At 63.8% G+C, this 23,659-nt stretch overlaps 12 protein-coding genes across 12 annotated transcripts; 6 read left to right on the forward strand and 6 right to left on the reverse strand.

Moving 5' to 3' along the window:
• Window positions 1–130: 130 nt before the first annotated feature.
• Window positions 131–612, reverse strand: EMC6 (Emc6p; the record flags this gene model as incomplete). Its single annotated transcript, XM_076650954.1, has 4 exons — window positions 131–141; window positions 215–235; window positions 299–511; window positions 576–612. 4 exons carry the CDS (start codon window positions 610–612, stop codon window positions 131–133), a joined length of 282 nt encoding a protein of 93 aa, XP_076503506.1.
• A 320-nt stretch (window positions 613–932) lies between these two features.
• PUP2 (proteasome core particle subunit alpha 5) lies at window positions 933–2,388 on the forward strand (the record flags this gene model as incomplete). Its single annotated transcript, XM_076650955.1, has 10 exons — window positions 933–943; window positions 1,030–1,051; window positions 1,168–1,204; window positions 1,276–1,301; window positions 1,372–1,566; window positions 1,656–1,766; window positions 1,827–1,885; window positions 1,953–2,055; window positions 2,148–2,243; window positions 2,314–2,388. The coding sequence occupies 10 exons, from the start codon at window positions 933–935 to the stop codon at window positions 2,386–2,388; spliced, it is 735 nt and encodes a 244-aa protein (XP_076503507.1).
• A 188-nt stretch (window positions 2,389–2,576) lies between these two features.
• Window positions 2,577–3,919, forward strand: JCM10292_003397 (uncharacterized protein; the record flags this gene model as incomplete). Its single annotated transcript, XM_076650956.1, has 8 exons — window positions 2,577–2,885; window positions 2,949–3,101; window positions 3,197–3,275; window positions 3,339–3,427; window positions 3,499–3,530; window positions 3,600–3,656; window positions 3,721–3,754; window positions 3,845–3,919. 8 exons carry the CDS (start codon window positions 2,577–2,579, stop codon window positions 3,917–3,919), a joined length of 828 nt encoding a protein of 275 aa, XP_076503508.1.
• A 131-nt stretch (window positions 3,920–4,050) lies between these two features.
• JCM10292_003398 (uncharacterized protein) lies at window positions 4,051–6,682 on the reverse strand (the record flags this gene model as incomplete). Its single annotated transcript, XM_076650957.1, has 13 exons — window positions 4,051–4,109; window positions 4,180–4,265; window positions 4,361–4,445; window positions 4,539–4,681; window positions 4,740–5,015; window positions 5,083–5,175; window positions 5,233–5,555; window positions 5,645–5,784; window positions 5,840–5,879; window positions 5,939–6,007; window positions 6,066–6,095; window positions 6,189–6,374; window positions 6,428–6,682. The coding sequence occupies 13 exons, from the start codon at window positions 6,680–6,682 to the stop codon at window positions 4,051–4,053; spliced, it is 1,785 nt and encodes a 594-aa protein (XP_076503509.1).
• A 776-nt stretch (window positions 6,683–7,458) lies between these two features.
• On the forward strand, window positions 7,459–8,807 carry JCM10292_003399 (TauD/TfdA dioxygenase family protein; the record flags this gene model as incomplete). The annotated part of the gene is made up of 5 exons (XM_076650958.1): window positions 7,459–7,847; window positions 7,909–8,075; window positions 8,137–8,404; window positions 8,482–8,640; window positions 8,708–8,807. 5 exons carry the CDS (start codon window positions 7,459–7,461, stop codon window positions 8,805–8,807), a joined length of 1,083 nt encoding a protein of 360 aa, XP_076503510.1.
• A 181-nt stretch (window positions 8,808–8,988) lies between these two features.
• On the reverse strand, window positions 8,989–11,571 carry JCM10292_003400 (uncharacterized protein; the record flags this gene model as incomplete). The annotated part of the gene is made up of 4 exons (XM_076650959.1): window positions 8,989–9,044; window positions 9,106–9,379; window positions 9,468–11,158; window positions 11,238–11,571. 4 exons carry the CDS (start codon window positions 11,569–11,571, stop codon window positions 8,989–8,991), a joined length of 2,355 nt encoding a protein of 784 aa, XP_076503511.1.
• A 272-nt stretch (window positions 11,572–11,843) lies between these two features.
• COX15 (Cox15p) lies at window positions 11,844–13,773 on the reverse strand (the record flags this gene model as incomplete). Its single annotated transcript, XM_076650960.1, has 5 exons — window positions 11,844–12,164; window positions 12,230–12,414; window positions 12,476–12,972; window positions 13,043–13,395; window positions 13,540–13,773. The coding sequence occupies 5 exons, from the start codon at window positions 13,771–13,773 to the stop codon at window positions 11,844–11,846; spliced, it is 1,590 nt and encodes a 529-aa protein (XP_076503512.1).
• Window positions 13,774–13,977: 204 nt separating this feature from the next.
• BOL3 (Bol3p) lies at window positions 13,978–14,644 on the forward strand (the record flags this gene model as incomplete). Its single annotated transcript, XM_076650961.1, has 3 exons — window positions 13,978–14,194; window positions 14,372–14,499; window positions 14,624–14,644. 3 exons carry the CDS (start codon window positions 13,978–13,980, stop codon window positions 14,642–14,644), a joined length of 366 nt encoding a protein of 121 aa, XP_076503513.1.
• Window positions 14,645–15,176: 532 nt separating this feature from the next.
• On the forward strand, window positions 15,177–17,648 carry JCM10292_003403 (uncharacterized protein; the record flags this gene model as incomplete). Its single annotated transcript, XM_076650962.1, has 5 exons — window positions 15,177–15,370; window positions 15,444–16,659; window positions 16,726–17,025; window positions 17,107–17,401; window positions 17,464–17,648. The coding sequence occupies 5 exons, from the start codon at window positions 15,177–15,179 to the stop codon at window positions 17,646–17,648; spliced, it is 2,190 nt and encodes a 729-aa protein (XP_076503514.1).
• A 163-nt stretch (window positions 17,649–17,811) lies between these two features.
• On the reverse strand, window positions 17,812–18,925 carry JCM10292_003404 (MBL fold metallo-hydrolase; the record flags this gene model as incomplete). The annotated part of the gene is made up of 3 exons (XM_076650963.1): window positions 17,812–18,416; window positions 18,490–18,707; window positions 18,771–18,925. The coding sequence occupies 3 exons, from the start codon at window positions 18,923–18,925 to the stop codon at window positions 17,812–17,814; spliced, it is 978 nt and encodes a 325-aa protein (XP_076503515.1).
• Window positions 18,926–19,242: 317 nt separating this feature from the next.
• On the reverse strand, window positions 19,243–21,164 carry JCM10292_003405 (O-fucosyltransferase family protein; the record flags this gene model as incomplete). The annotated part of the gene is made up of 7 exons (XM_076650964.1): window positions 19,243–19,282; window positions 19,339–19,475; window positions 19,549–19,778; window positions 19,836–19,867; window positions 19,930–20,452; window positions 20,509–20,760; window positions 20,819–21,164. The coding sequence occupies 7 exons, from the start codon at window positions 21,162–21,164 to the stop codon at window positions 19,243–19,245; spliced, it is 1,560 nt and encodes a 519-aa protein (XP_076503516.1).
• A 412-nt stretch (window positions 21,165–21,576) lies between these two features.
• JCM10292_003406 (NAD(P)-dependent alcohol dehydrogenase) lies at window positions 21,577–23,464 on the forward strand (the record flags this gene model as incomplete). Its single annotated transcript, XM_076650965.1, has 12 exons — window positions 21,577–21,645; window positions 21,704–21,756; window positions 21,812–21,963; window positions 22,029–22,129; window positions 22,197–22,276; window positions 22,333–22,378; window positions 22,440–22,590; window positions 22,660–22,849; window positions 22,920–22,980; window positions 23,049–23,128; window positions 23,201–23,281; window positions 23,350–23,464. The coding sequence occupies 12 exons, from the start codon at window positions 21,577–21,579 to the stop codon at window positions 23,462–23,464; spliced, it is 1,179 nt and encodes a 392-aa protein (XP_076503517.1).
• Window positions 23,465–23,659: the final 195 nt, after the last annotated feature.

Raw genomic sequence — 23,659 nt, forward strand, 5'->3', positions numbered from 1 at the left:
AGTGCCGGTAAGAGCTGGCTGCGGGAGCTTCGGGAACAGAAGAACAAGGGCGGGAAGGGAACGCGGCACAAAGGCCGGGCGCGGCGTGACCGAGGCGAAAGCTGCTCGTGTGGCAGCGCGCCGAGACCATTCACTCGTAGACTGTGAGGGGGAGGAGCATTGATCAGCCTGGAATGCTCGTTCAAAGATGGCGGAGGGAAAGGAGGGGACGAACTGTAGACGAGCGAGTAGAACACTGCGGGCGAGAAAGTAACTCAGTCAGATGCACGGCCCAGCAAAGGTGGTGAAAGCAACGCACGGGTCCAGAAGAGGATGAAAGAGAAGCAGTTGCCGAGGGTGCCGGCGACGAGGGGTTCGCTCGACTTGAGGAAGTAGCGGGAGGGCTGTGCGCCGCAGTTGGCGAGGGCGTAGAGGGCGCCGACGGTGACCGAGCTCGCGAGGAAGAAGGCGAACCCGGCGAGGTTGGTGAGGCCGAGCAAGCCGGCGGTCGCGCCTGCGATGCACGCGGTTGCTGGCGGGAGGGGGTCAAGGGTGAGGTACTCGATGGCAGCGGCTGCGGATGGGAGTGGGCGCACTGCTCTTTACGTAGTAGAGACTCCTGTTATTGTGCATCAGGTTCGGGGCAAAGACGGGTGCGCCCGCGGCGGTCTGGAGTGCCGACGAGGGAGGAGCGACGGCGGCCACTGCGAGTGGAGCGTCGAGGGTGAGTCGCGGCGGGGTGAGTCAGGGCTCACTCGGTGGTACGCACTCGTGCACTGCTCACTCTGTCTGCGGCTCGAGGGTCGCGGGAGAGAGGGAGCGCTGGCGGGGAGGCGACGCGGAGGGTGACGACGCTCTTGGCCGCTCTCCCTCCGCCTGACGCTTTCCGAAGAGCGTGCTGCGAGTGTAGACAGATTCAGACAGCCACCGAGCACCCGCTAGACCCGCCCGCCATGTTCAGCAGGTCCGTCCCTCCTCCTCGTTCGTCCTCATCGCTTCATCCACACCAGACACTCAACCCCGCCCTCCCCGCCCCTTGCTTGCCTGCAGTCGCTCAGAGTACGACCGTGGTGTGCGTACGAGCTCTCACAGCCTCGCCCGTCCCCGTCCAGCGAGATTTGCAGCACCACCTCGCTCGCGCCGGGACTGGCGTTAGCTTGTTGTAGCTCACTGTAGCACGTCCTGCAGGTCAACACCTTCTCGCCTGAAGGGCGACTCTTTCAGGGTGCGCTCAGAGCTGGTCTCCTCTCGCCTCACGAGGTTGCGGCTGACCCCCCTCCTCGGCGCTTGCGACAGTCGAGTATGCCATCGAGGCCATCAAGGTGCGCCCAGCCCCTATTCCCTCGCTCCACTCTTTTCAACACGGCTGACGGAACAAACGCGCACCCGCAGCTCGGCTCGACGACCGTCGGCATCCAGACGTCCGAGGGCGTCGTCCTCGCCGTCGAGAAGCGCACCCAGTCGCCCCTGCTCGAGTCCGACTCGGTCGAAAAGATCATGGAGATCGACAGCCACATCGCGTGCGCCATGAGCGGGCTCACGGCCGACGCAAGGACCATGGTTGAGCATGCGCGCGTGACGGCCCAGGTGCGTCTCGGGGCAGCTCTCGTGTCGACACTTTGCACGGACAAAGTGCGGAGCAGTATTGACTTCTTGTTGGACACCGACTCGTGCAGAACCATTACTTTACGTACGACGAGCAGATCAAGGTCGAGTCGGTCACGCAGTCGGTATCGGACCTGGCGCTGCGATTCGGCGAGGGTGCCAACGAGGAGGAGGCGTCCATGGTGCATTCCTTGTTCATACTTTCGCGAGCGCTCTGGATCTGACCAGCGTGCCGCGCGCAGTCCCGGCCATTCGGTGTTGCGCTCCTCATCGCAGGAATCGACCACCACGGCCCGCAACTGTGCGTCTCTCTGCCTCTGCCGGGCTCCTCGTGCTCCTCGCACTGACTTGATCGCGTGCGTCGACAGGTACCACGCCGATCCGTCAGGGACGTTCATGCGCTACCACGCAAAGGCGATCGGGTCGGGCAGCGAGGGCGCGCAGAGCGAGCTGCAGGATTCGTACGACAAGGTGCGCACGCTCCGCCTCGATGGCCTCTTCTGCCCACGCTGTGGCCCTCTTGCTACACTGGTGCTGATGCACATGGGAGGGGACGTTCGCAGTCCATGACGCTGCAAGCGGCAAAGGTGCTTGCGCTCAAGGTGCTCAAGCAGGTCATGGAGGAGAAGCTCGACCACAACAACGTCCAGCTTGCGCAGGTTCGTCTTCCGTTCTGCCTCCTCGCGTGCTCGAGTTTGTTCCGCTGACAGCGAGGCTTACAACGCGCAGGTCGTGCCGGAGAAGGGCTACTCGCTGCTCAAGCCCGAAGAGCTGAAGGAGTACATCGCGCAGGTCGAGGCGTAGACGCGTCGTCTTCTCGCACTTGCAAGCTAGCCCTCCTTGTACACATCTGGCACCCTCCGTACCGCAAGCGAGATCGAGAGTCGCCTTTGTCCACTTTGCGTCCGCCTCTGAGGGTTGCACCGCCCCGTTGTCATCTCGTCCCGCTTCTCCCCCTCATCCCTCGCTCTTCCTGCTGCTCCCGAAGGACGATGGGCTTTTTCAAGCGTCTCTCCATCTCGGGCAAGTCGAAAGCGCCCTCAAGCGCCCCTCCCGCCCCTCTCCCAGACTCGTCCTCCTCGTCGCCGCCCCACATCGCACCCAAGACCTCGCGTCCTCCCGCCGCCCCCGCCGCCGCCGCCACTGGCCTGGACAAGCGCACCGAAGACGCGCTGCGCCAGCTCGCAAAGTACGACACGGTGTTCCTCGTCGACGACAGCGGGTCGATGGAGCCCGTGTGGGACTCGACCGTCGCGCCCGCGCTCGCCGCCGTCGTCGAGACCGCCGTGCAGTACGACGAGGTGCCCGCCTTCTCTCTCTTCCTTCTAGTGGACAAGAGGGCTGATTGTGGGGGAGAGCGCCAGGACGGCGTCGACTTGTGCTTCTTCAACGCGCGCGAAACGGCCGCGAGCACGACGTCGGCAGACGAGTGCCTCGCAGTCTTTCGTCGCGTGAGGCCGAGGAGCACCACACCGACCAAAGACGCGGTGAGGAGGGTGCTTGAACCGTACCTGCAGGTGAGCTGCGGGCGCGGAAGCGCGCGAGGCGCGAGGCCCTCCCCTTGCGCGGGTCGTCCCGGCTGACCGGCATTTCTCGCTGCTTTGCCCCTCAGAGTCTCGAGCAATGGCAGGTGACAGGCAAAGCCCAGGGACTTCCGCGCCCGAAACCGCTCAACCTGGTCATCCTCACGGGTCCGTCAGCGTCTGGCCCCACTTCCCTCTGGCCGCAGAGAGCCTGACCTCTCGCTTCTTCAGACGGCGCGCCGGATAGGAATCAGAACCCGGAGGACGTGCTCGTGGATGTCGCGAGGAGGCTCGACCAGGGCCGCTTTCCGCCGTTCCAGGTGCGCTCCTTTTCCTCCCGTGCTTCCGCGTTATCGGTTCGGCGTCCTTCCCCTGCTTTGTGCCGCGACAGGTCGGCTGCTCCTTCGTCCAGATCGGGAATTAGTGAGTTCTGGAAACTGGCCCGTGCACATAGAGCCCAGCGACCGCGGCTGACAGAGATGGACTCGACAGCTCCGACGCGACCGAGCATTTGCGCAGCCTCGACGACGACCTCAAGCAGAAGCACGGGTGAGCTCTTTCCCGTCTCCCGTCATCCACTGAGGACGGGCTGAGCGATGTGCGAGGTCCGCAGGATCCGCGACATGGTCGACACGACGCTGTTCGAGGTGCGCCCTCTTTGCTCTCGCTTCTCCGCCGCCCACTCCACCCGTCACATACAGTACCTGCGCTAACCTCTTTGGCCTTCCCCTCGACAGGGCTCGTGTGACACGAGCTACCTGCTCAAGGCGTTGCTGGGCGGCATCAACCGCTCGATCGACCGGCAAAGCTGAGCCAGACGGAAGGAGGCGCGCCGCGCCGAGAGGCAGGGGTCTGCTTGTTGTAACGTCACTTTGCAGTGCCCTTGCGTTTTGTACCGAATCCGAATGTGCACTACGCCTGATAATCTGAACGAAACCTCTGTCTAGTACGCGAAACGGAAGTCGAGGCGACGGCAGCCCTCGTCCTTGGTAGTCGTGAGGTCTGCGGGCACCGTCTCGGTCAGTAACTGATCTCGAACGGGAGAGCTTGCGGTGGTCCGAAAGAGACGCACACGTCGAGCGCTCCTCGGTCGACATGGCGCTCCAGCGCTTCTCCTTCCAGGCGTTGCGCGCGCGGTAGTAGAAGAAGGTCCCTGGGCTGTACGTGTGAGTGTGGGTTCAGTGTCTGTTGCCGTGAGAAGGGACATGGCCTGGCCGGGACAGGCGAGATCGAGAAACGGAGAGAAGACGCACTACACGATGATCAGGTTGAAGGCAATCACGGCAATGATGCCGCTGTTGGCCTTGACGTAACGTGGACGGTCGTTCGCTTGGTACACTGCGGGTCGGGAGTGAGAGTCAGAGAAACGAGCTGGCAGTTCAAAGGAAGGCAGACGAGATCTCGATCTGCAAGGAGTCGCGCAAGACTCACAGTTTGCGCCGATGACACCACTCAGCTGAACGAACATGTTGTAGACCGCGGCAGAGATGGTTCGGGTGCGGACGGAACCCGAGTTACGCGAGGTCCATGCGACCTGGATCGCATGCGCGTAAGGGTAGCCGAGGAGGAGCGTGCTGCAGGACGAAGACGGTCAATATGGCGAATAGCCCTTGGGAAGGACGTCAGACTCACGCCAAGGCAAAGTAGGTCCACGGGGATGGGTTGGGGAGAGCGACCAGGGCAATGTAGAACGGCAGCATCCACACGTTCTGAAGCGAGGCGAGCCAGGTACGATTGTTGATGATCTCGGAGAGGCACGTCACGGCGATAAGATTGAAGATCGTGATGAAGGTGTGCGGAACGGCGAGGACGTTTGCCATGACCGTCGAGAAGCCGAGGTCGCGCATCGAGAGCTGAAAGTAGCTCGAGATGGGATACGAGCCGATTCCGAAACTCAAACCAATGAGGCTGTAGAGTATGACGGTCGTCAGAGCCACTGGATGCCCACTCGTAAGCGCGAGACCGGGAGACGCACTACATCGGGTACATGTCGTAGTCCTTGAGGGCGGCCCAGATGGTTTTGAGGGTGAGAGGCTCGCGATTGTGCATCTGGGCCTTTGCCGGGTCGCTGGATAGCGCTTGCGGTCAGCAGAGCCGAGCGCGAGAGCACTTGAGAAGCACGCACTCGCGAACGATCTTGTTGACGATGATCTTGACCTCCTTGTCGCTGAAGAAGCCCTTAGGACGCAGCTTGGTTTTGGTCTGCGAAGGGCCGGCGGGGAGGACGAAGAAGGACAGGAGGGCGATGAGGAGGGTGACGAGACCCTCGATGAGGAACATCCATTGCCAACCGGCGTGGCCGAGGACGCCGCGCATCTTGAGCAAACCGACGGCGAGGAATGCCGTGAGGAGGCTGGAAGTGGCGTTGACGGACCAGAAGACGGCGAGGCGGACGGGCAACTCGTTGCGCGTGTAGAAGTAGCTGAGGTACAAGACAGCGTCGGGTATCTGTTCGTCACCGGGGTCAGCAGCGTGTTCTGCGGATTTGAGGGCAAACCTCTAGTGTATCGAGGGTGCTGGGAAATGAGCTGACTCACAAATCCGCCCTGGAAAACGGCAATGAAGAAACGGAGGCACAGGAAGCTGACCCGACCCTTCATGGCGAATTGAGCCATGCCGAGAACACTATAGCCGACGGCGCAGATAGGCAGCCAGATGTCGACGCCGAGGTACTTGCCTGCATTTGCCAGTCGTTAGCTGCTAGCGCCACGGCGCGGGTCAAACGAGCGCACCGATAATCTGGGAGGGAACCTCGGCAAGCAAGAAGCCAACCTGGAGACACGGGTCAGCGCAGGCCTCTCGAAGCGGTCTTTCCAAAACTTGGCACGCACGCGTCCGAGGGTGACGGCGAGGTTGTAGTCGGCCTGCGTGACACCCAGGTCATCGAGCAGGTGGTCGGCCTACAAAAAGGAGGGTGAGCGACTGAACGTCTGCCAGAAGCGCGCACGTAGATTGTACCGTTGCGTTGGCCAAGTTGGTGCGGTGAATCTGCAGAGCACGTGAGTCAGTAGGGTGCTCAGAAGACAGCGAAGCCTACCTCTTCCTTCGTGTTTGCAACAGGTGAGAAGATGAGAAACTCACGTTGAGCGCAAGAAACATGAGCATGATGAAGGCGAGAATCTTGAAGTCGATCTTTCGCCTGACGGAGCGCTCCTCGCGGTGCGTCCAGCGCAGCGACGGGTCAAAGTGCTCGATGTTCTCCCATTCAGGCGCCGGCTTGTAATGGTCGGCAAGCGGGCCGTCGTAAACGCTCTCTTGCGTCGCAACCTGGCAAGGAGAGTGTCAGCGTAGCGCCAAGCGGGACAGCCAGAACGACTCACTGCATCGAGCTCGAGGTGAGCCTTTCGGCGACGGATGTGCAAGTGGTGCAGAAGTGCAGCGCCCGGCGTGTAGCCTTCTTCCGATGCAGGTGCCAGAGGTGCGCGCGAGGTCGCGATCGAACTGGTCTCACTCTTGTCGAAGTCGCTATCGCGGCGCTTCTCCGAGTTGGGAGACGTTGATCCACTCGAGTGCTGAGAGTGTAGAGGCGGCTGAGCGGGCAGCACGTCGACATCGGCAACGGTAGGCGGGGCCATGATGGCTGGGCTCGCAGAGGAGAGAAGCGAGGCGATGGAGGAAGGTGGTTAAGCGTGCTCGTATGGTAGCCAGTTCCTCCACAATTTATCCAAGCCAGCGGTCATGCAATCAGCATGTGCGAAAGGCGCCATTCCTCGGCTGTGTCGCCATTCCGCTGCGACGCTCGCGTGCCCGGTCGCTAACAAAAGTGCTCTGACAGGCGGATGGCACAATGCGGAGACACCTTTGCGCGTTCGTGGCTAGCGCCAAGCTTGTTGTCGGGCTCGCGCCGGGTTGTACCGTCGCAAGAAGGAGCGGAGAGCACGCAAGCGCCTGTCGCCCTTAGTCTCTCAGCGCGATCGGTGGCGCGAGCACATGTGTAGAAAGCAAGCAGCTCTGAAGCGAGCGATTGACGTATCCAAAGCTCCGGCGTGGGGGCAGCGAGAGGTCCCAGCAAAGACAGCTGATGGAAATAATCATCGGCTCACGCTTCCTCCGCACACCATCAATCCACTCGCCCAGAGGTAGGCCTTGTTGTAGTCATCAGACAAATAGCGCATTGCTAGCCGAGCCCGGCGGTGCCTGCGCCGCTCGCTCGCATCGTGACTTCGCCATCACGCGTTCTCACACCCTCGCACGCCATGCTCTGCGCGCCTTGCTTGCTCAGGGAGTGTCGACTGGAGTCGTGATTGTGCCGCTACGTGTTGCGTTTCCCGCTCAGCGCTTACCTTTCCCGACCGGGCCCCTCGGCTCCTTCTCTCCCACCAACCTCTCGCATCACATCCCTCAACTTGCGATGTCGACAATCGTCACCCAGACTGCTGAAGCTGCTGTTGCAAAGCTCAGTCTGAGCGGCGAGAGCAAGCCGGCTGAGCAGCCGTACAAGTTTGAGCGCTTCCTCCCGGAGTGGACGACGTCGCTCAAGCTCCCACCTCTCGAGCCTTTCGAGCACATCGACCCGGGCCACAAAGCTCTTAAGGATCCGCAGCCTCGCTCTTTCCTCGACAACGCCAAGCTTCAGAACGTCACTCCGAACTTCGGCACGGAGATTCAGGAGGGCGTAGACCTCACGAAGCTCGATGCCCGCGAGCGCGCCCAGATCGCTCTCTTCGTGGCTCAACGCGGCTTCGTTGTGCTGCGCGGCCAGCAGAACTTCATCGAAGCAGAACCCGAGTGGCAGATCAAGTAAGCCGTCGCTGCTGCGCTGAGTGCCCCTGATATTGACCTGATGCGTCCATTCCTTCAGCGACTGGGGCGCATTTTTCGGTCGCATTCACATTCATCCGGTCTCGGGTCAGCCTAAAGACTACCCGCAGCTCCACCTCGTCTGGCGCGAAGCCACTGGCACCTCGGACGAGCGCGCGTACGACAACAAGCTTTCGACGACAACGGTGCACTCCGACGTCTCGTACGGTGAGTCTCAGGCTTGTTCAACGATATAACTGTCCACTGATTGTGCCCGAGCGTCATGCAGAGGCACAGCCTCCTGGCCTGACCACCTTGTTCCTTTACGACACGCCCGAGGATGGCGGCGACACGCTTTTCATCGACCAAGTAGAGGCATACAAGCGACTTTCGCCTTCGTTCCGCGAGTACCTTGAGACGCTTCAAGTCGAGCACTCGGGTGTCGAGCAGTACGAGCGCGCGGTCAAGGCACACGGCATCGACACGATCAAGCGTCAGCCCGTCAAGAACGTGCATCCTCTGGTTCGCCGTCATCCGGTCACTGGCGAAAAGGCCCTGTGCGTATCACTTCCTTGCATCGCGCCTCAGCACGCTACGCTCTTTGTGTCTGGACCTGACATTTCTGCCGCGACAGCTATGTCAACCCGGGCTTCTCCCGTCGCATCATCGGCCTCAAGCAAGAGGAGAGTGACGCTATCCTCAACCTTCTGTACGATCACATCTCGAAGGGACATGACTTCCAGGGTCGCGCTCGTTGGGGTACGCCCGGGACCGTCGTGCTGTGGGACAACAGGTGCGTTGCATTGCATGCTCCGTCATCTGGCTGTACAATTGACTCGCCTTGCTCGCCGCTCCTGCAGGGTCACTGCCCACTCCGCTCTCGTTGACTGGAACAGCGGCATCGTCGGTCGTCGCCATGGCGCGAGGGTGACGCCGCAGGCCGAGCGTCCCTTCCTTTAGGACGGAGGCAGAACCAACGAGTCGTTTCGACAGATCCTGAAACAAGCAGTACCTTTTGTGCCTTCATCGAGCGACAGCTATAGTGCAAGCCGAAGAACGGGAGGATCTGTGTGCAAGACTGACTTTGAGAAATGCAGGCGAGACAAGCTACAGCGAGTTCAAGTCCTCCCGCCTCACGCGACTAGTTGGGCGTCGTGCTTCTGCTCGTGTCTGCGGAATCGACTTCGTTCACGAGGTCTGGTACAGCGCAAGAAGTTTTGAGTTGAGAGAGCGCCAACTAATGGGTTCGAATGCTCACCTTGCTCCGACACCTCAACCTGCTTCCCAAGCTCGTCCATCAAGTGGCACACCGTCTGCTCGAGCTCCTCCACCTCGCCCACCGCCGCATCGTGCCTCTCGCGCCACATGTCCCTCTCTCCTTCGGCCGCATGCTTCTCGTGCTCGAGCGCGACCTTCTCTTGCTCGAAGCCGCGCTGCTTCTCCTCGAGGGCGCGCTTCTCGGCATCCCAGGTCGCGGCCACGCGCTCGAGGTAGTGCAGGCGCGGCTGGAGCTGGCTGAGCTGCTTGTCGGTCTGCGACGGGTACCCGTATCCGTCAGTGGTCTTGACGCAGAGGCGAAGCGGAAGCAGATTGGTGGGAGCACACGTTGATGAGACGCACGAGAGCCATCTGCGCATCGACGAGCTCGCCCGACGGCTGCTTGACGCCGATGCCCAGCGGGCGCGCACCTTCCTCGGCGAGCGGATGCCCAACGAGCGGCGAGTGCGACAGGTGCATCAGCTCAGCCGCCGAGTACACGCCCGTCGACGTTGACGAGATACTGCTGCCGGCGAGGAGCGACTGCTCCTTGTGCTGCTGCGCGAAGCGGCCCTTAAGCGCCTCGATGTCGAGCTCCTGCTTGCGCCGGAGGAGCGCGATCTCGTTCGCGTGGTTCCAGCGCAGCTGCTCGACGTGCTTCAAGACTTTGTCTTTGTGCTCGTCGAGACGAGCGCGCGCGGCATCGAGCTCGCCGCGGAGCCTGACGCGCTCGGCGAGAACGGCAGCGAGGTCGGGTGTGCTCGACCCGCCGCGCGTCGAGGACGACGCAAGCGAGCCTTCGGAGCTTGTGTTCGTGCCCGTCGGCGAGGTAGTCAACGTCGGCGCTTCTCGGTCGGCAGTCAGGCGGTCGAGCCGGTCGAGCAGCTTCCGCGCGACCTCCTCGATGCGCTCGTCCGGCGTGTCGGGTCTGAGGTGCGCAAACTCGGGCGGCGAATCCTCGTCCCTCGCAGCCCAGTGCAGCGCCGTCGTTGACCGCGGAATGAGCTCTTGCTGCTCGACGATGCGGCGCTTGTCCGCCGCGCGGTCCGCCTCTACGGCGCGCACCTTGGCTTCGGAGGCCTCCTCGCGCACCTCCCACTCCTTCTCTTTGCGGAAGAAGACGCGCAGCTTCTCCGCCGCGCGCTTGTTCCCGCCCGCGAGCCGTTCCACCTCCTCGGCGAGACTGGCGCACTCGGCGCGCGCAGCGTCCGCCTCGCCAAGCGCAGCCTCACGCTCGTCCTCTGCTCGCCGCACGTCCTCCTGCAGCCCTTCGAGCGCCGCCTCGAGCTCGGCGACGCGCTCGACGAGCTCGGCCACGCACCGCCGCTCGACCTCTTCGCGCTCTTCGCGCGCAACAACCTCGCTGAGGCACTCATCGCGCACGCGCTGAGCCTCGCATTTCGCTTCGCGCTCACGCTCAACTTCGGCTCGGAGCTGCTCGACGAGGCGGAGCAGCTCGTCCCGCTCTTCGTGCGCCGCGAGGAGCTGCGACTCGAGGCGTGCGCAGCGCGATTCGAGCTCGGTCGAGCGTGCAGCGGCGTCGCGAAGCTGCGACTCGAGTTGTGCTGCGTGCGCACGGACGGAGGCGGTCGAGTCGGTTGGGGACGAAGGCGCCGAGAGAAGCTCCGCAGTCGAGGTCGTCGTGTAGCCGTTCAAGCCCTCGGGCGACGACGACGCAGAGGCGATAGCGGACCCAAGTCCCGCTTGCGGCTTTGGCGAGAGCGGGCGAGGCGTCGCGCTCGACTGACCCTCCTCGGTCGCAGCGGCGCGCTGCTCCTGCCTCTGCTGCAGCAGCTGCTCGCGTCTCGCCGCCCGCTCAGCCGCCTCGCGCCTCGTCTTTTCGAGCAACGCGAGCTTGCGAGCGCGCTCGGCGTCGTTCGTCGCGGACGTCGGGGCGGGCGCGTGCGCGACGGACGACGCAGTCGGCGCGGTCGGGCGAGAAGGCGACGGTGCGGTCGTGGTCGTCGAGCTGGGGCGAGAGTTCGGAGGCGCGTGCTTGCTCGTGCTCGGGAGCGAGTGCAGCGTCGAAGCAAGCGGTGCGAGATGCGGGTTCGCTGCAAAGTCGGCCGTTAAGGGCAGCAAGGGAGAAGCTGTCAGCGCCCCGTCTCGCACGTCTCGGATCGAGCCACGCACCACTCTGTGCGGGCACTGTACCCTCTCTCGCCTTGACGCGCTCGTAGTCGAACCCCTCGCCGTCCTCCTCCTCTTCCTCCTCCTCATCGTGCATTCTCCCCGCTGATCCCGCGCCCGCACTGCACTCGGAGACGGACGCCGGCCGGCTATTGAGCCGCTGGAGCAACTCCTCCGCCGGCGTCCCCCCGCGCGGCGAGACGGCGGGTGCAGCGCGTGGTGACGCAGGCCCGGGAGGGGGAGAGGCGGCCCAGCGGGACGAGGCGGTCGAGGGTGAGAGCTGTGCGGCGCGCGACGAGGTCGCGTCGAGAGGCGGGTAGTGGTGCTTCGGGTCCATTCTGCGGGCGGAGAGAATGTGAGGAAGGAGGGAGAAGCGAAGGCGGAAGGTCCGCGGAGCCCTCTCGGCGAGGGCACAGGAAAGCACGGGCAGCTGCGTCGAGCGTACGAGGAAAGAATCAAGTGGATGCAGTGCGAGGACGAAAAGTAACGAGCGGAAAAGAAGGGGAGCGGCGAGACGAACGAGAAGAGGGGGGTTCTATGCGACAGATACAACGAGACCGCGGAGGAACCAACCGGAAGAACAACCACGAGCAACCCGAGCGGCGCAACTCAGACCTTGATCTGCGCCGCCTTGTCGCGCATGCGGAGCGTGCGCATCGCCTCGCTCACGACGCGCGAGTTGGGCCTTCTCAAGCTCGCGCCGGCCGCGAGGACCAAGCTGAGGAGGACGAGCGAGCCGGCCTGGTGCGTCGCGGCGAGGTGCGTCGGGACGAGGTACAGCAGCGTCGAGATGCCGAGCGCGACCTGCAGCACGCTCATGTGCAGAGAGGCCTTGATGAGCCGGTACGTCGTCGGCGGGAGCTGCGCGCGGATGTGCGGCCGCCGCGCGTACGCAAAGAGCGTCACGACCGAGAGGAAGGTCGTGTAGGCCTGTGCACGCGCATGCTTTAGTCGTAGGCGCTTGGAACAGGAAGGGAGGCGACGAGAGGACGCACGAGCATGCGGTGGTCAAACTGGGCCGTCGCCGGGTTCTCAAACAGGTTGCGCCAGCGGTCCGACTTGTCGGCCTTGCGGCAGTAAAAGTCCTTGTTGAGCTCGGAAGCGGGCGGGTGCAGCGAGCCGCCCATCGTCGGCCACTCGTTGTAGATCAGGCCCGCGTCGAGACCGGCGACAAAGGCGCCTGTACCAGCAGATCGGGTCAGCGAAGAATGCCACAGAACCCGGATCAAGGTGGAACGCACCAGAGAGCGCGGTCGTGAAGACGAGAGCCGAGACGACGGTGACGAGCGCGCGGGTGCGGCCAGCCACCTTGCCCTGAAGGACCGCGAGCGTGTCCTGCACCGACTTGATACCGGCGAGGCCCTGCGCCTTCTTGGCGAGCTTCCAGTCGCGGCCGACGCCGAAGCCGAGGCGGAGGCACGAGGCGTAGACGAGGAAGGCCATGCCGAGGTGGGCGGCGAGGCGGTACTGGCTGACGCGGGGCACGCCGCCGAGGTCCTTGACGCTCTCCTCGTCGAGCCCGCTCTTGACCATGTACCACCCGAGCGCGCCCTGCCCGCCGATGAGGGTCGCGATGCCGAGGAGCGCGAGCGGGACGCCCCGCCCGAGCTTGCGCGTGTAGAGGAAGTAGGGGATCGGCGCGAGGAAGGTGAGGCCGATGATGCGCCCGAGGATGCGGTGCCCCCACTCCCACATGTAGATCTTCTTGAAGTCGTCGACCGTCATGTGCGAGTTGTTGCTGCGTATGGACGAAGCAGCGAGGGTCAGTTTGCGATTCCCTGTACTGAATGCCCGAGTCGGGGACGCACATCCTGAATTCAGGCGTGAGCTTGTACTTTTCAAACTCTTCGTTCCACTCTGCGCTCGAGAGCGGCAGCTGCACGCCCTTGATGACATTCCACTCGGTGATGGACAGGCCGCTCTCGGTGAGGCGGGTCATACCGCCGACGACGACGATGGTGAAGACGAGGGCGGCAATGCCAAAAAGGTAGCGCGACACGCCGGGCGTCGTGAGCGGCTCTTCGGGAGGGTCGGGATAGGTGGTCGAGGCGGAAGACGAGGCAGAGTCGGCGTGAAGAGGGATGGCGGTGGCGGTCGAGAGAGAGCGGGAAGCGAGCACGACTCGTCGACGGAGCAGGGCAACCGGAGAGTCGGTCAGGCGCTGCAGAGGGAAGAGTGAAGGTGAGCATCTGCAGTGGCGGACCGCGGAGGGGACTAGAGGAGAGTGACGGAGCTCGACGCTCTGTCCTGCTGTCCCCTGCCCTCTGACCGTACGCAAGCAGCCTCGTGGGGGAACGTAACGCACCTTGCCGAGACCTGCGACGGCCTTCGCCTCAGTTCGCAAGGAGGACGAGAAGCCCCTCGCCGCGTCGATCGAGCGCGGCGTTGTCCGGCGAGATAGCGCGGGAGCATTGTGCCGTGCTGCGGTGGCGAGCGTGCGGGCCAGGGGTGCCGGGTGGGCGGCAGGCGGACGAGCGGCGAGGACGAGCCGGGAGGAGGGAGCGAGGAGCGAGACGAGTGGTCGCCACGGGGAGGCCATGGTGGGCCGGCGAGGTGCGAGGGGGAGTGGAAGCCTTTGTCGCAATGGGCTCTGCGTCTCTCGCACGGACGAACGAAGGGAGAAAGCGGAAGCGGAGAAGTCCGACGAGCGACGAATGCTCGCCGCGGCGATCGACTCGCGAGGATTGGCCTGCGCCGCACCGCTTTCACTCCGAGCGAGAGAGTCAGCGAGACCCAGCCAGAGATGCTTAGGACCGCCCTAACCCTCGCGCGCACCGCCGCACCGCGCACCCGCCTCGCGCCGCTCGTCGCCGCTCCACCTCCCTCGGCACCGCACCGCCGCACCTTCTCCCGCTCGCCCGTCGCCCAGGCAGAACAGCTCACAGACGGCGAAAAGACCCTCAAGGACAGGCTCGAACAGGGCCTCGACGGCGCAAAGGTCCAGGTCCAGGACGTCTCGGGTCAGCCTGCCTTTCCTCGCCCAACTCGCTTGCATCAGCACAGCCGCCGCCTCGGGAAGCCGTCTTCCGGAGCTGTAGACCGCGCTACAGCTCGACGGCGTCTCTGCTGCCCACCTAGCATCGCCGTTGCCTCCGCGAACGCGCGCTGACCCGTCCGCTCTCTTCCGCTCCTCTCAGGCGGCTGCGGCTCGTTCTACGCCATCTCGGTCGAGCACGAGTCGTTCAAGGGCCTCTCGATGATCAAGCAGCACCGCATCGTCAACGACCTCCTCAAGGACGACATCAAGGGCATGCACGGCCTCCAGGTGCGTCGCCTCGTTTCGCTGTTGTCTCCCGCCGCAGGCTCGAGGGTCGTGGCATGCAGCCGTGACGCTGCCGGGTGGACCCTCGTCGTGTGGGTTGCATTGATCATCAGTCCGACTCCCGCAGCTCAAGACCAAGGCGCCCTAGACCAGCCTGACTTGCGCCTCCTCCTGCCCTCTCGCATCCCTGCACATTCGCCCTCGCACCGTATGTTGTAACACCGCCGCTCTTCTACGACTACTCGCACCTTTTGCAAGGAAACTGGCGCCGAACTTCGCTAGTTGTGTGGGTCGCCAACGTATTTCGAGCGAGACGCTGTGGGAGAAGGACGGCGACCGCAGCGGAGGATCCACCTCAGTCCGCCTGCTTTGTCTTGATGGCCTCAGTGTGGATCCAGACGTCGAAGGGAAGCCCTACTACGAGTCTTCATGGTCCAGTCGAGCCGGCCATCAGTCTGCTCGTCAGAGGTCTCGAGACGCGGAAGCGCTGAGAGGGTCGTCAAGTGCCGCGCCGTTCTCGTAGTTGTGCGCGCGCAGCGTACAAGCAGTGCAGCTTGAGAAACCCCACGACGCGCTCAGCACCGGCCCACAGTGCCGTGACGGCGGTCTTGACGCTTTGCGACGCGACCGCGTCTCGCCGAGCACTTTGTCCTCTTCACTCCCTCTCCCACCCGCTCGAGATGCCTCCTGCTGCGCAGACGAGGCGCACACGGACTGCTGCACGGCGCATGGTGGACGAGGACGAGCCTGCGCTTGCGCGTGCGCGTGGGGCGGACGAGGTGGGGCGCGAGCGAGGTGATGAAGCGGCGGGACTCGCGGTGGGCGGATCCAGCGGCGTACAGAAGATTGGCAAGCGTGCTGCGACGTCTACAGGGTGCGTACTGCCTTGCAGAGCCCGCCTCTCACACCATCGAGCTGACTCTCGAGCTCGTCTTCCTCGACCGCAGCTCTCGCCCTCCTCCAACTCCGCCTCCCTCCTCCTCTCGCCGACGCACGCTCTCACAAACCTCCCAGCACTCGCCCTCCTCCTCGCCCAAGCTCCTCGTCAAGCTCTCCGGGCGAGTCTACCGCCCGCCTTCGCCCGGCGACCCGCGCACCAAGCGCGAGTTCGAGGCCGACCTCCTCCTGCAGGACCCGAGCGAGACGGTCGAGGACCTCGAGCGCGCGCGGAGGGAAAAGAGGCGCAGAGACGTCGAGCGCGAGATGGCGCGGGCGCGGGCGGAGGAGGCCGGAGGGAGCAAGGCGCGATTGAGGGAGCTCGTTGCAGATGACGAAGATGGGGAAGACGACGGGCCCGACGTGTTGCCGAGCCCGTCGAAGAGGAGGAAGGCGCGCATGTCGACGCCTGAAGCTGCCGAACTGCCGGTCAAGCCAGCGCTGGGCGCACCGTTCAACCGTCCCGTCACACCGCCGCCGCCGCCCTCTGCGGCCTTTTCCTCCCCCGCAGTTCTCGCAAGCCCTTCTTCTCCCGCCCTCGGCCTCCCCTTTGCGCCCTCTCCCCGTCGCGGCTCGACCGCCCCGCCTCTGTCTCCGCCGCTCGCGTCCCTCCTCTCGCTGCACAGCGCAGTCGAGCGCGCCCTCATCCTGCACCTCTCGACCTCGGGCTCTTCCCTCGCGTCGACCATCTCAGACACGCGCCCCTCGTCATCGTCTTCCTCCGCTTTCTCCTCGGGCGAGTATCCCGCGACCGAAGCGACCGTCCGAATGCCCAACCTGATCGACCTCCCGACCCTCTCCCGCCTGCTCGAGTCGACCGGCAAGCGCTTCGACGAGTCCGCGCTGCGCCGCCTCGTCTGGGCCTGGCAGGGCGCCTCTTCCTCGTCCACCTCGCTCGCCGCAGACGAAGTCGGCGGCCTCGGCTTTGTCGTCTCGCGCGCGCGGTGCGCCGCCCCGGGCGGGCGCGTCGCAGCGACGTACGGACTCGGGATCGCCGTCGCCGTACGCGCCAACCCGCAGCTGCCCAAGCTGGAGCTCGTCGGCTCGCCCGCTGCTGCCTCGAGGACGCCGCCGAAGAGTCCGGGCAGCGTCGGGATGGGCAGGGACGGGATGAGCCTCGTTGCGCTGTGGACGCAGGGGAAGGAGGAGAGGAGGAGGGAGGTCGAGAGGAGGTTGAGGGCGTGGGAGAAGAGCGAGAAAGGCGCGAGGGTCAAGAGGGAGGACGAGGTGCGTTTGCTTTCCTCTCGCGAAACGGAAACAGGACTGACGCTTTCCTGTGATCCTTGCTGCCAGATGGACGACGACCTCGACCTGTCGTTTGCCGCGTCCGCGACGTCTTCCGACTCGATCCCGCTCGCCGCGCTCCCGCTCCTCCCGCCCGCCGTCGCCGCCATCGCATCCACCTCGACGCCCTCGCCGACTAAGCGGCCGTCGACGCCGTCTCGCCCTGCCGCAGGCCTCACCGCGGGACGTGGGGCAGGCGCCATGCCAGTCGTCTCGCCGCGCGACTTTGTCGACTCGCTCCTCAAGGGAAAGCCGGCCAAGGGCAAGGGCGGGAGCGCCTCGGACCGCGACCGTGCGCGGCGCGAGAGGGTGCGTTATCCGCTGCACGAGCGCGCCCGCGTTCGTTCGCACGTCAGTCGTACGCTAAGCACCTCGGGTTTTCTCGCACAGATCGAAGCGAAGCAAGCTGCGCAGCGTGCTTCGGCGTACCAGAGCTCGCTCACGTCGCTCTCGTCCGGCGACTCGTCGCCCTCGAAGCGCAGCCTGAAGCAGCACAAGCTCGGCGGGCCCACGGACGACCTCGACTCGGCGCCGACACCGCAGGACCTCGTGCGCCATAATGCGATGCTGTCTCGCCTCGGGAGCGTCGCGGACGTTGTCGCGATGCGGTGCCAGGGCCGCCCGACGAGGCTTGAGGATGTGTGCCAAGCGGTGGCAAACAGCCCGCTGCTCGCAATCGGATTCGGTGCGTATTGCAGCGACCTCTTCCCCGCTCGTCGAGGTGCTGATATACGGCGATGTCCGCAGACGAAGCGACGCAGAGCTTGTCCTTCCTCGCGTCGCGCTTCCCCGACTTCTGCTACCTCAAGCAGGTCGGGCAGGACGAGTGGGTCTACCTCCGCGGTGCGCAGAAGCCCGTCGACGTCAAGGAGGAGGTGAAGATCGAGCTGGAGAGGGTCGCGGCGGCGAGGGAGGGCGCGACGACGGTCTAGACTGCAGGCGACGAGTCGTGCATTGTTGGAGTACTCTTGTTGTTCATAAGCTGCTTGCTGCACGAGCGGAGAAGCAGCCAGGCGTGTCCCTCGTGAAACCATTGCAGCTTCGGCAAGCGCACGAACAACAAGCGACGGCACCATCCACTCCTTCACGGCCTGTTCACGCCCGCTTCATCCCCTTCTCCTTCCAGTCGTTCAGCTTGACACCCTTCACGAACACCTCTTTCCCGCCCCAGCGCTCCCACTGCTCGAAATCGTGCGCGAGCACAACCATGATGTCGTCCCGCCTCCCCGCCGCTTTGACCCTCTCGAGCGACAGCTCGGCCAGGACATAGTCTTCGTGCATCGAGTGCTTCGGCGGCTCGGCGAGCGACTCGCCCGTCTCTCGCCAGCAGCCCATGCGGTAGCGCGGCTCGTTCGGCGGCGAGTCGGCGCGCGCCACAAGCGGGTGGTGGCAGCAGTCTGCAGCGAGGAGGACGTACTCGCCATGAGGCTTGTCCGGGGCAGAGGGCGACGACGTGCGCACGAGCGCGGAGAGGTGCCCCGCCGTGTGGCCCGGCGTCGAGACGAGCAGGAACGATCTGTCGGAGAAGACGTCGTAGCTGTGCTCGAACGAGGCGATGCGGGTCGGCGAGTGGTGCCACGAAAGCTCTTTGACGCGCGGGTGGCCTTCGAGAGCCTTGATGTGCTCGCGCGTCGCAGGGCCCACGATGATCTCGGCAGAAGGGAAGAGCGAGATGTCGCCGATGTGGTCGAAGTGGTGGTCTGCACCGTGCATTTCAGGATGAGTAGGCACGTCCAAACAACGCTGGATGTCAGAAGCAGTGCTCGGACGCACGCGAGAGTACGACCGTTTCGACTTGGTTCGCGTCGACGCCCCTCGCCGCGAGCACCTCATCGAGCTCGGCCAAGACAGTCACGCCAAAACGCGCTTCGTACCAGTCAAGTTTCTCCTGCGGCACCGTGCTCGTCCACTTCTCGCTCAGACCGAGGTCGAAGAGGGCGATGCGGCCCGTCGCGCTCTTGATGAGGAAGACCGAGACGGGATGCGTCAGGCTGCGACTCGGACTGCGTCAGTGCGACGCACCAGAGTGTCTTGAAGGTGTTCCGACCACTCACCGCTGGTCCGTGCCCGGGTGCAGCGAGAGAAACTCTGCCATCGCGACTTGAGAAGGCGCCAAGGCGATGACGGCGCAGGCAGCCTCGCCGGATGGGTAGCCATGCCAGCCGTCGTACGGGAGCACGGGAGCCTCGTAGCCGTGTACTGCAGCCATTCGGGGCCTTGGATTTGGTGAGAGCGGCAAAAGGTGAAAGGGAGAGCTGTGGAAGGGTTGACGACGGAGGATCGTCAGCCGGCTCGTTGGACAGGCCGGAGAGCTCGGTCGAGCCACCCTGATCAGAAGTCTCACCCGTCAAGCCAGTTAGCAAGCGGGGATCTGTTGGAAAGCATGGCTGAAAGGCCGCTGCAGATTTAGGTTGCGAAAGACGCCGCCGAGACGAAGACTCGGGCAGTACAGGGCATGGAAGATACGAGGTCTATTGCGCAATACTGACAACATGTGAAGGAGACGAGGAGGAAACGGAAGAATGGTCACTTTGGATCAGCTACGACCTGGACCCCGCCTTGCCAGCTGCAGTAAAGCGAGTCAGCGCGAACGTTCAAGCCACAGTGAGAAGGATTACGCACTACTCGACGCGGTTGCCGCTGAGCATGGAGAAAGTCGACCACTGGGTCCCGACGAAGCCTTGGCCGCGCGAGAGGATCTCGCCGTCGAGCATTGACGGGTACCACTCTCCGAGCAACTCCTGCGAGCGGAACTCGGCCTGCACCGCATCGCGGATATCAATTCCAGCTCGAGTGTTGTGCAGCGGCACGGGTTAGAAAGGTGGTACGCACATGGTCGATCACCTTCCAGCCCAAGTTGTCGAGCTCTCCCCACAGTTCCGAGCCCGGCTCCTCATCGGTCGTCGCGACGACGCGATACTGGCTCGGCGGGATGTCGAAGCGCCTCAGTGCCGGCTTGCCTTCCCGCTCTTCGGCCGAAAATGGATGGTCGAGGCGGTTCTGCAGCTTGATCCGGACGGCGTTGACGGCGTCGACGTAGTTCTGCAGAGGCGTGAAGGTGTCTGCGCGAGCATGTGTCAGTCTGCAGGTTCCCGGGGCGAGCAACAGTAGAGGCGCACTGCCGTGGAAGTTCTTGAAGTCGCCTCGGCGCCTGCAGTGGCAGGGGTCAGGTCAGGTTCGGGCGAACATAGAGAGAGCGGTAGTGACACGCACACATGCACAGAAATGTACGGCGGTACGTCGGCCGCGCGACTGACGCCAAAGATGCGCTTGAGGTAGTCGTCCGCAAAGTCTTGCACCTCCGGGATCCAATGCAGGTGCTGCCCGACTTCTTTCCACGCCTTGCCGACCCGCCACGGGTCGAGCGGGACGCGCTGCGGATACGGCGGGGGCGGGACCGAGTTGCCGACATAGAAGGTCGCGTCGACGCACATGAGCTGCTCGTCATCTGTCGGTGGGACGCCGTGCAGCGGGTCGAAGAAAGGCTTGAGGTTCTCCTCCGGGACAATCGAAGTCGGGTCGACACCCTTGGCGATGCCGCGCTGCGGCAACAGGTCACGCCGAGTCGTCTCGATCCAGTCGAGCTGCTCGGTGCGGTTCCGGAGAAAGGCGATGATGGCGTCGACATCGAGTACGGCGTTCTCGGTCGAGCGAGGGAAAGCAGGTACGGCCCAGAAGTCGGTGTACACCTCGTGCTCGTTGAAGCCGGTCTCGACCTGGTGATTGTTGACGGCGCCTGGGAGTGCGCTCGGAATAAGCAGAAGCCGATGGCGAAAAGCGGTGCGCACGCACCCGTGTACTTCTCCATGAGCGACCAGCATGTCACGTGCTCCTTCTCGTTATCAGGCGCTCCGGGCGTCTTGAAGAATGAGAAAGGGACAGCAGGGATGGCCGTCTCAGCGTAGAAGCGAGGCAAGTCGTAGACGAGGTGGAAGGGCCGATGCTGCCCCTTGAAGTGCATCGCCGTGAATGGGGGGAGGATCACGGTCCGCCCGAGCCCCTTGCCCAGGTACAGGAGATTGAGCAGCGCGAGTAGCTGATTGCCTGCGAGTGCGACGAGGTCAGCCAGTGTTGCCATCGGGAAGGCAGAAGCGACACGGACTCTGTCCGCCGAAAAGCATGCCCGTGAGGTACTCTTTGTCATCTACGAGCTGCCTGCTGAGCGCCTTCTGCGGTTCCTGCTCGCGGAGCTGTCGTCGCAGCATGTCGCGGAACGCCCGCGCCGATCCGTACCGCCCCTGGGGCCATGCGAGATCCGCCACGTCCGCATGGCTGTGCAGCAAGCCGACCACGAGCAGCAGGGCAAGGCCGGCGACGAGGCAGCAGAATGTCCGTCGCGAGGACGAGGCGAGGTAGGCTCGCGCGAGGGCGAGCGGCGACGAGTGGGACGAAGGCCGGCCGGCTGCGGCCGAGATGGCGTCGATCGCGGCGTATCGCGCCGTGCTCATCCCGCTCGAGCGCTCGCAGCAGGCGAGGCGGCGGTTGAGCGACCTTCGATCACTTCGCTAGCAGTTCGCGTCGCGGATCCACTCTGTGTTCTGCGGACACACCCTCCAGCTCTCGGGCGAACGAACACTGCCCGACGGCCACTCGCTGCAGGACTGGCGCCTCCGTTCACACGACCGCGCTGCTCACCGTCGTCGCGTCCCGGGCCGTCGGCTCGGCCCGAGTCCTGCTGCTTCCCACCTCCACTTGTCCTCCGCAGGCGCCCACGCGCTCGTGCGGCCACGCCAGCTAGCTTCAGTCCGATGATCGCATGCGGTCTTTCAGGAGAGCGAGAGTACCCGCCTCCCCGCTGCCTTCGCTCCTCTTCCTCGCGCGCCCGCCTGCTTTGCTTGCTTGCTCGCTAGCCGAACCAGTATGGCTGCTTCTGCTCCCTCTCTTGCCATGCAGGAGGACACGAGCGTCCCGAGCAAGAACGTTGCTTTTGTGAGTTGCGGTCCATGTCCTCCACGCCGACACGAGCTTGATCGCCGACGGACCGCAGGTCCTTCACGGTATCCACGACGTCCGCTTTGAGGACCGACCAGTCCCTACGGAGTGCGAGGATGACGAGTGCGTCGAGCGCTTCTTGAGTAGAGTGCTTCTTTGACAGGCCCGAGGGCGTGTGCAGAGCCATTGTCGCGCCGAAGAAGATTGCGTTGTGCGGATCCGACGTGCACTACCTCGTGCACGGTCGCATCGGCGACTTTGTCGTCGAAAAGCCTATGATTCTGGGTCACGAAACCGCGGGCATCGTTGTGAAAGGTGAGCTATCTCGGCGGCAGGCCTTTGCAGTATTTCGAGCTGACGGCTCTCGAGGTCTCCTCCAGTCGGCCGCAAAGTCACAAATGTCAAGGCTGGCGATCGCGTTGCACTCGAGCCTGGGCGGAGCTGCCGAGTCTGTCCCTCGTGCAAGGCCGGTCACTACCAGGTTTGTCTGTGTTGTTCGTGACTTCTGCCGGCTCTGGACGATTTTGACTGACTCCTGCGATGTGCAGCGCTGCCCCGACATGGTCTTCGCCGCGACGCCGCCTTACGACGGCACAATTGCCGGCTTCTACGTCCTGCCCGCCGACTTGTGAGCAGCGTCCTTCGGCCGAAAGCTCAGGAACGATACTGACGAGCGATTCGCAGGTGCTACCCGATTCCGGACGAGATGACTCTGGAGGAAGGCGCCCTGGTGCGCAGTCTCCGCTCTTCCGCTCTGTCGCACTTCTCGCTGACCGGTCCGGCACAACTAGATCGAACCCATGTCGGTTGGCGTGCATGCCGTCAGCAAAGTCGGCCAGATGCAGCACGCCGCGAACGTCGTCGTCTTCGGCGCCGGTCCTGTCGGGCTGCTCACCGCAGCTGTCGCAAAGGGTCTGGGTGCCCGGAAGGTCATTGCTGTCGGTACGATATCTCGATTCCCTCTCCTCGTGCATTCGATAGAAAGATGAGTCTGACCCTGTCTGCGCGCAGACATTCTCGAGCCGCGCTTGCAATTTGCGAAGGAGAGCGACCTCATCGACGACTACTTCCTCCCGCCCAAGCCGCAGGAAGGCGAGGCCAAGGGCGAGTACCCGCGCAGGAACGCAAAGGCAATCAGGGAGCGCTTCGGCTTCGGCGAGCGCCAGCCTGACGGCGTAGACCTCGTCATTGACTGCTCCGGGTGCGTTCTCCGCTGTCATGCGCCTTGCGGATCTGCCCGAATTACATGACTCACTCTTTGTGGGTTCCAGCGCGGAAGTCTGCATTCAGACTTCGATCCACCTCCTTCGCCACGGCGGAACGCATGTCCAGGTCCGCTCTTCTCTTTGCTCCCCTTCCTCGCCCTCTAGCGTAGCACTCACGACTATCTGCCTCTCCAGGTTGGCATGGGCAAGCCCGACATCACCCTCGACCTCGCCACGATCCTCAACAAGGAGCTGACGATGAAGGGCAGCTTCCGGTGCGTTTTGCCACCTTTGGAAAAAGCCCTTCCCGTTGTTACACGCTTGCTCACGCCTTCCTGCCCCTGCAGTTATGGTCCCGGTGTATACAACCTTGCGCTCGACCTGGTCGCCCGAGGCGCCGTCAACCTGAAGGCGCTCATCTCGCACCGGTGCGCATCCCGCCATTCTCTTTTGCTCTTTCGGGCTAGACTGACGTCGAGCGATCTGCCTGGCTTAGCTACTCCTTCCGCGATGCGCCGAAAGCTTTTGAGGCGAACCAGAAGGGTGTTGGCGAGGACGGACGTCCGCTCATCAAGGCGGTCATCTCGGGCCCGGATGGCGACGACCTGTAGATGGACGGCAGCTCGACGACGAGCTTTGTTCTCGTTTCCCTATAGCTCATAGCGATGACCACCTCTAAAAGCGCATTTTGAAGAGCGTGACGCTTTCGCAATAGCTTCCGCGTGAGTCGCCTCAGAGTACAGGAAGAGCTGGACAGCTGCACTTTCAATGCCCGCGTTACGAGTACACATCGCCCAAGCCAAAGC

This window comes from Rhodotorula paludigena (assembly GCF_050403205.1).
Source record: "Rhodotorula paludigena JCM10292 DNA, Rt_paludigena_JCM10292v1_ctg43, whole genome shotgun sequence".
Classification (NCBI taxonomy): domain Eukaryota; kingdom Fungi; phylum Basidiomycota; class Microbotryomycetes; order Sporidiobolales; family Sporidiobolaceae; genus Rhodotorula; species Rhodotorula paludigena.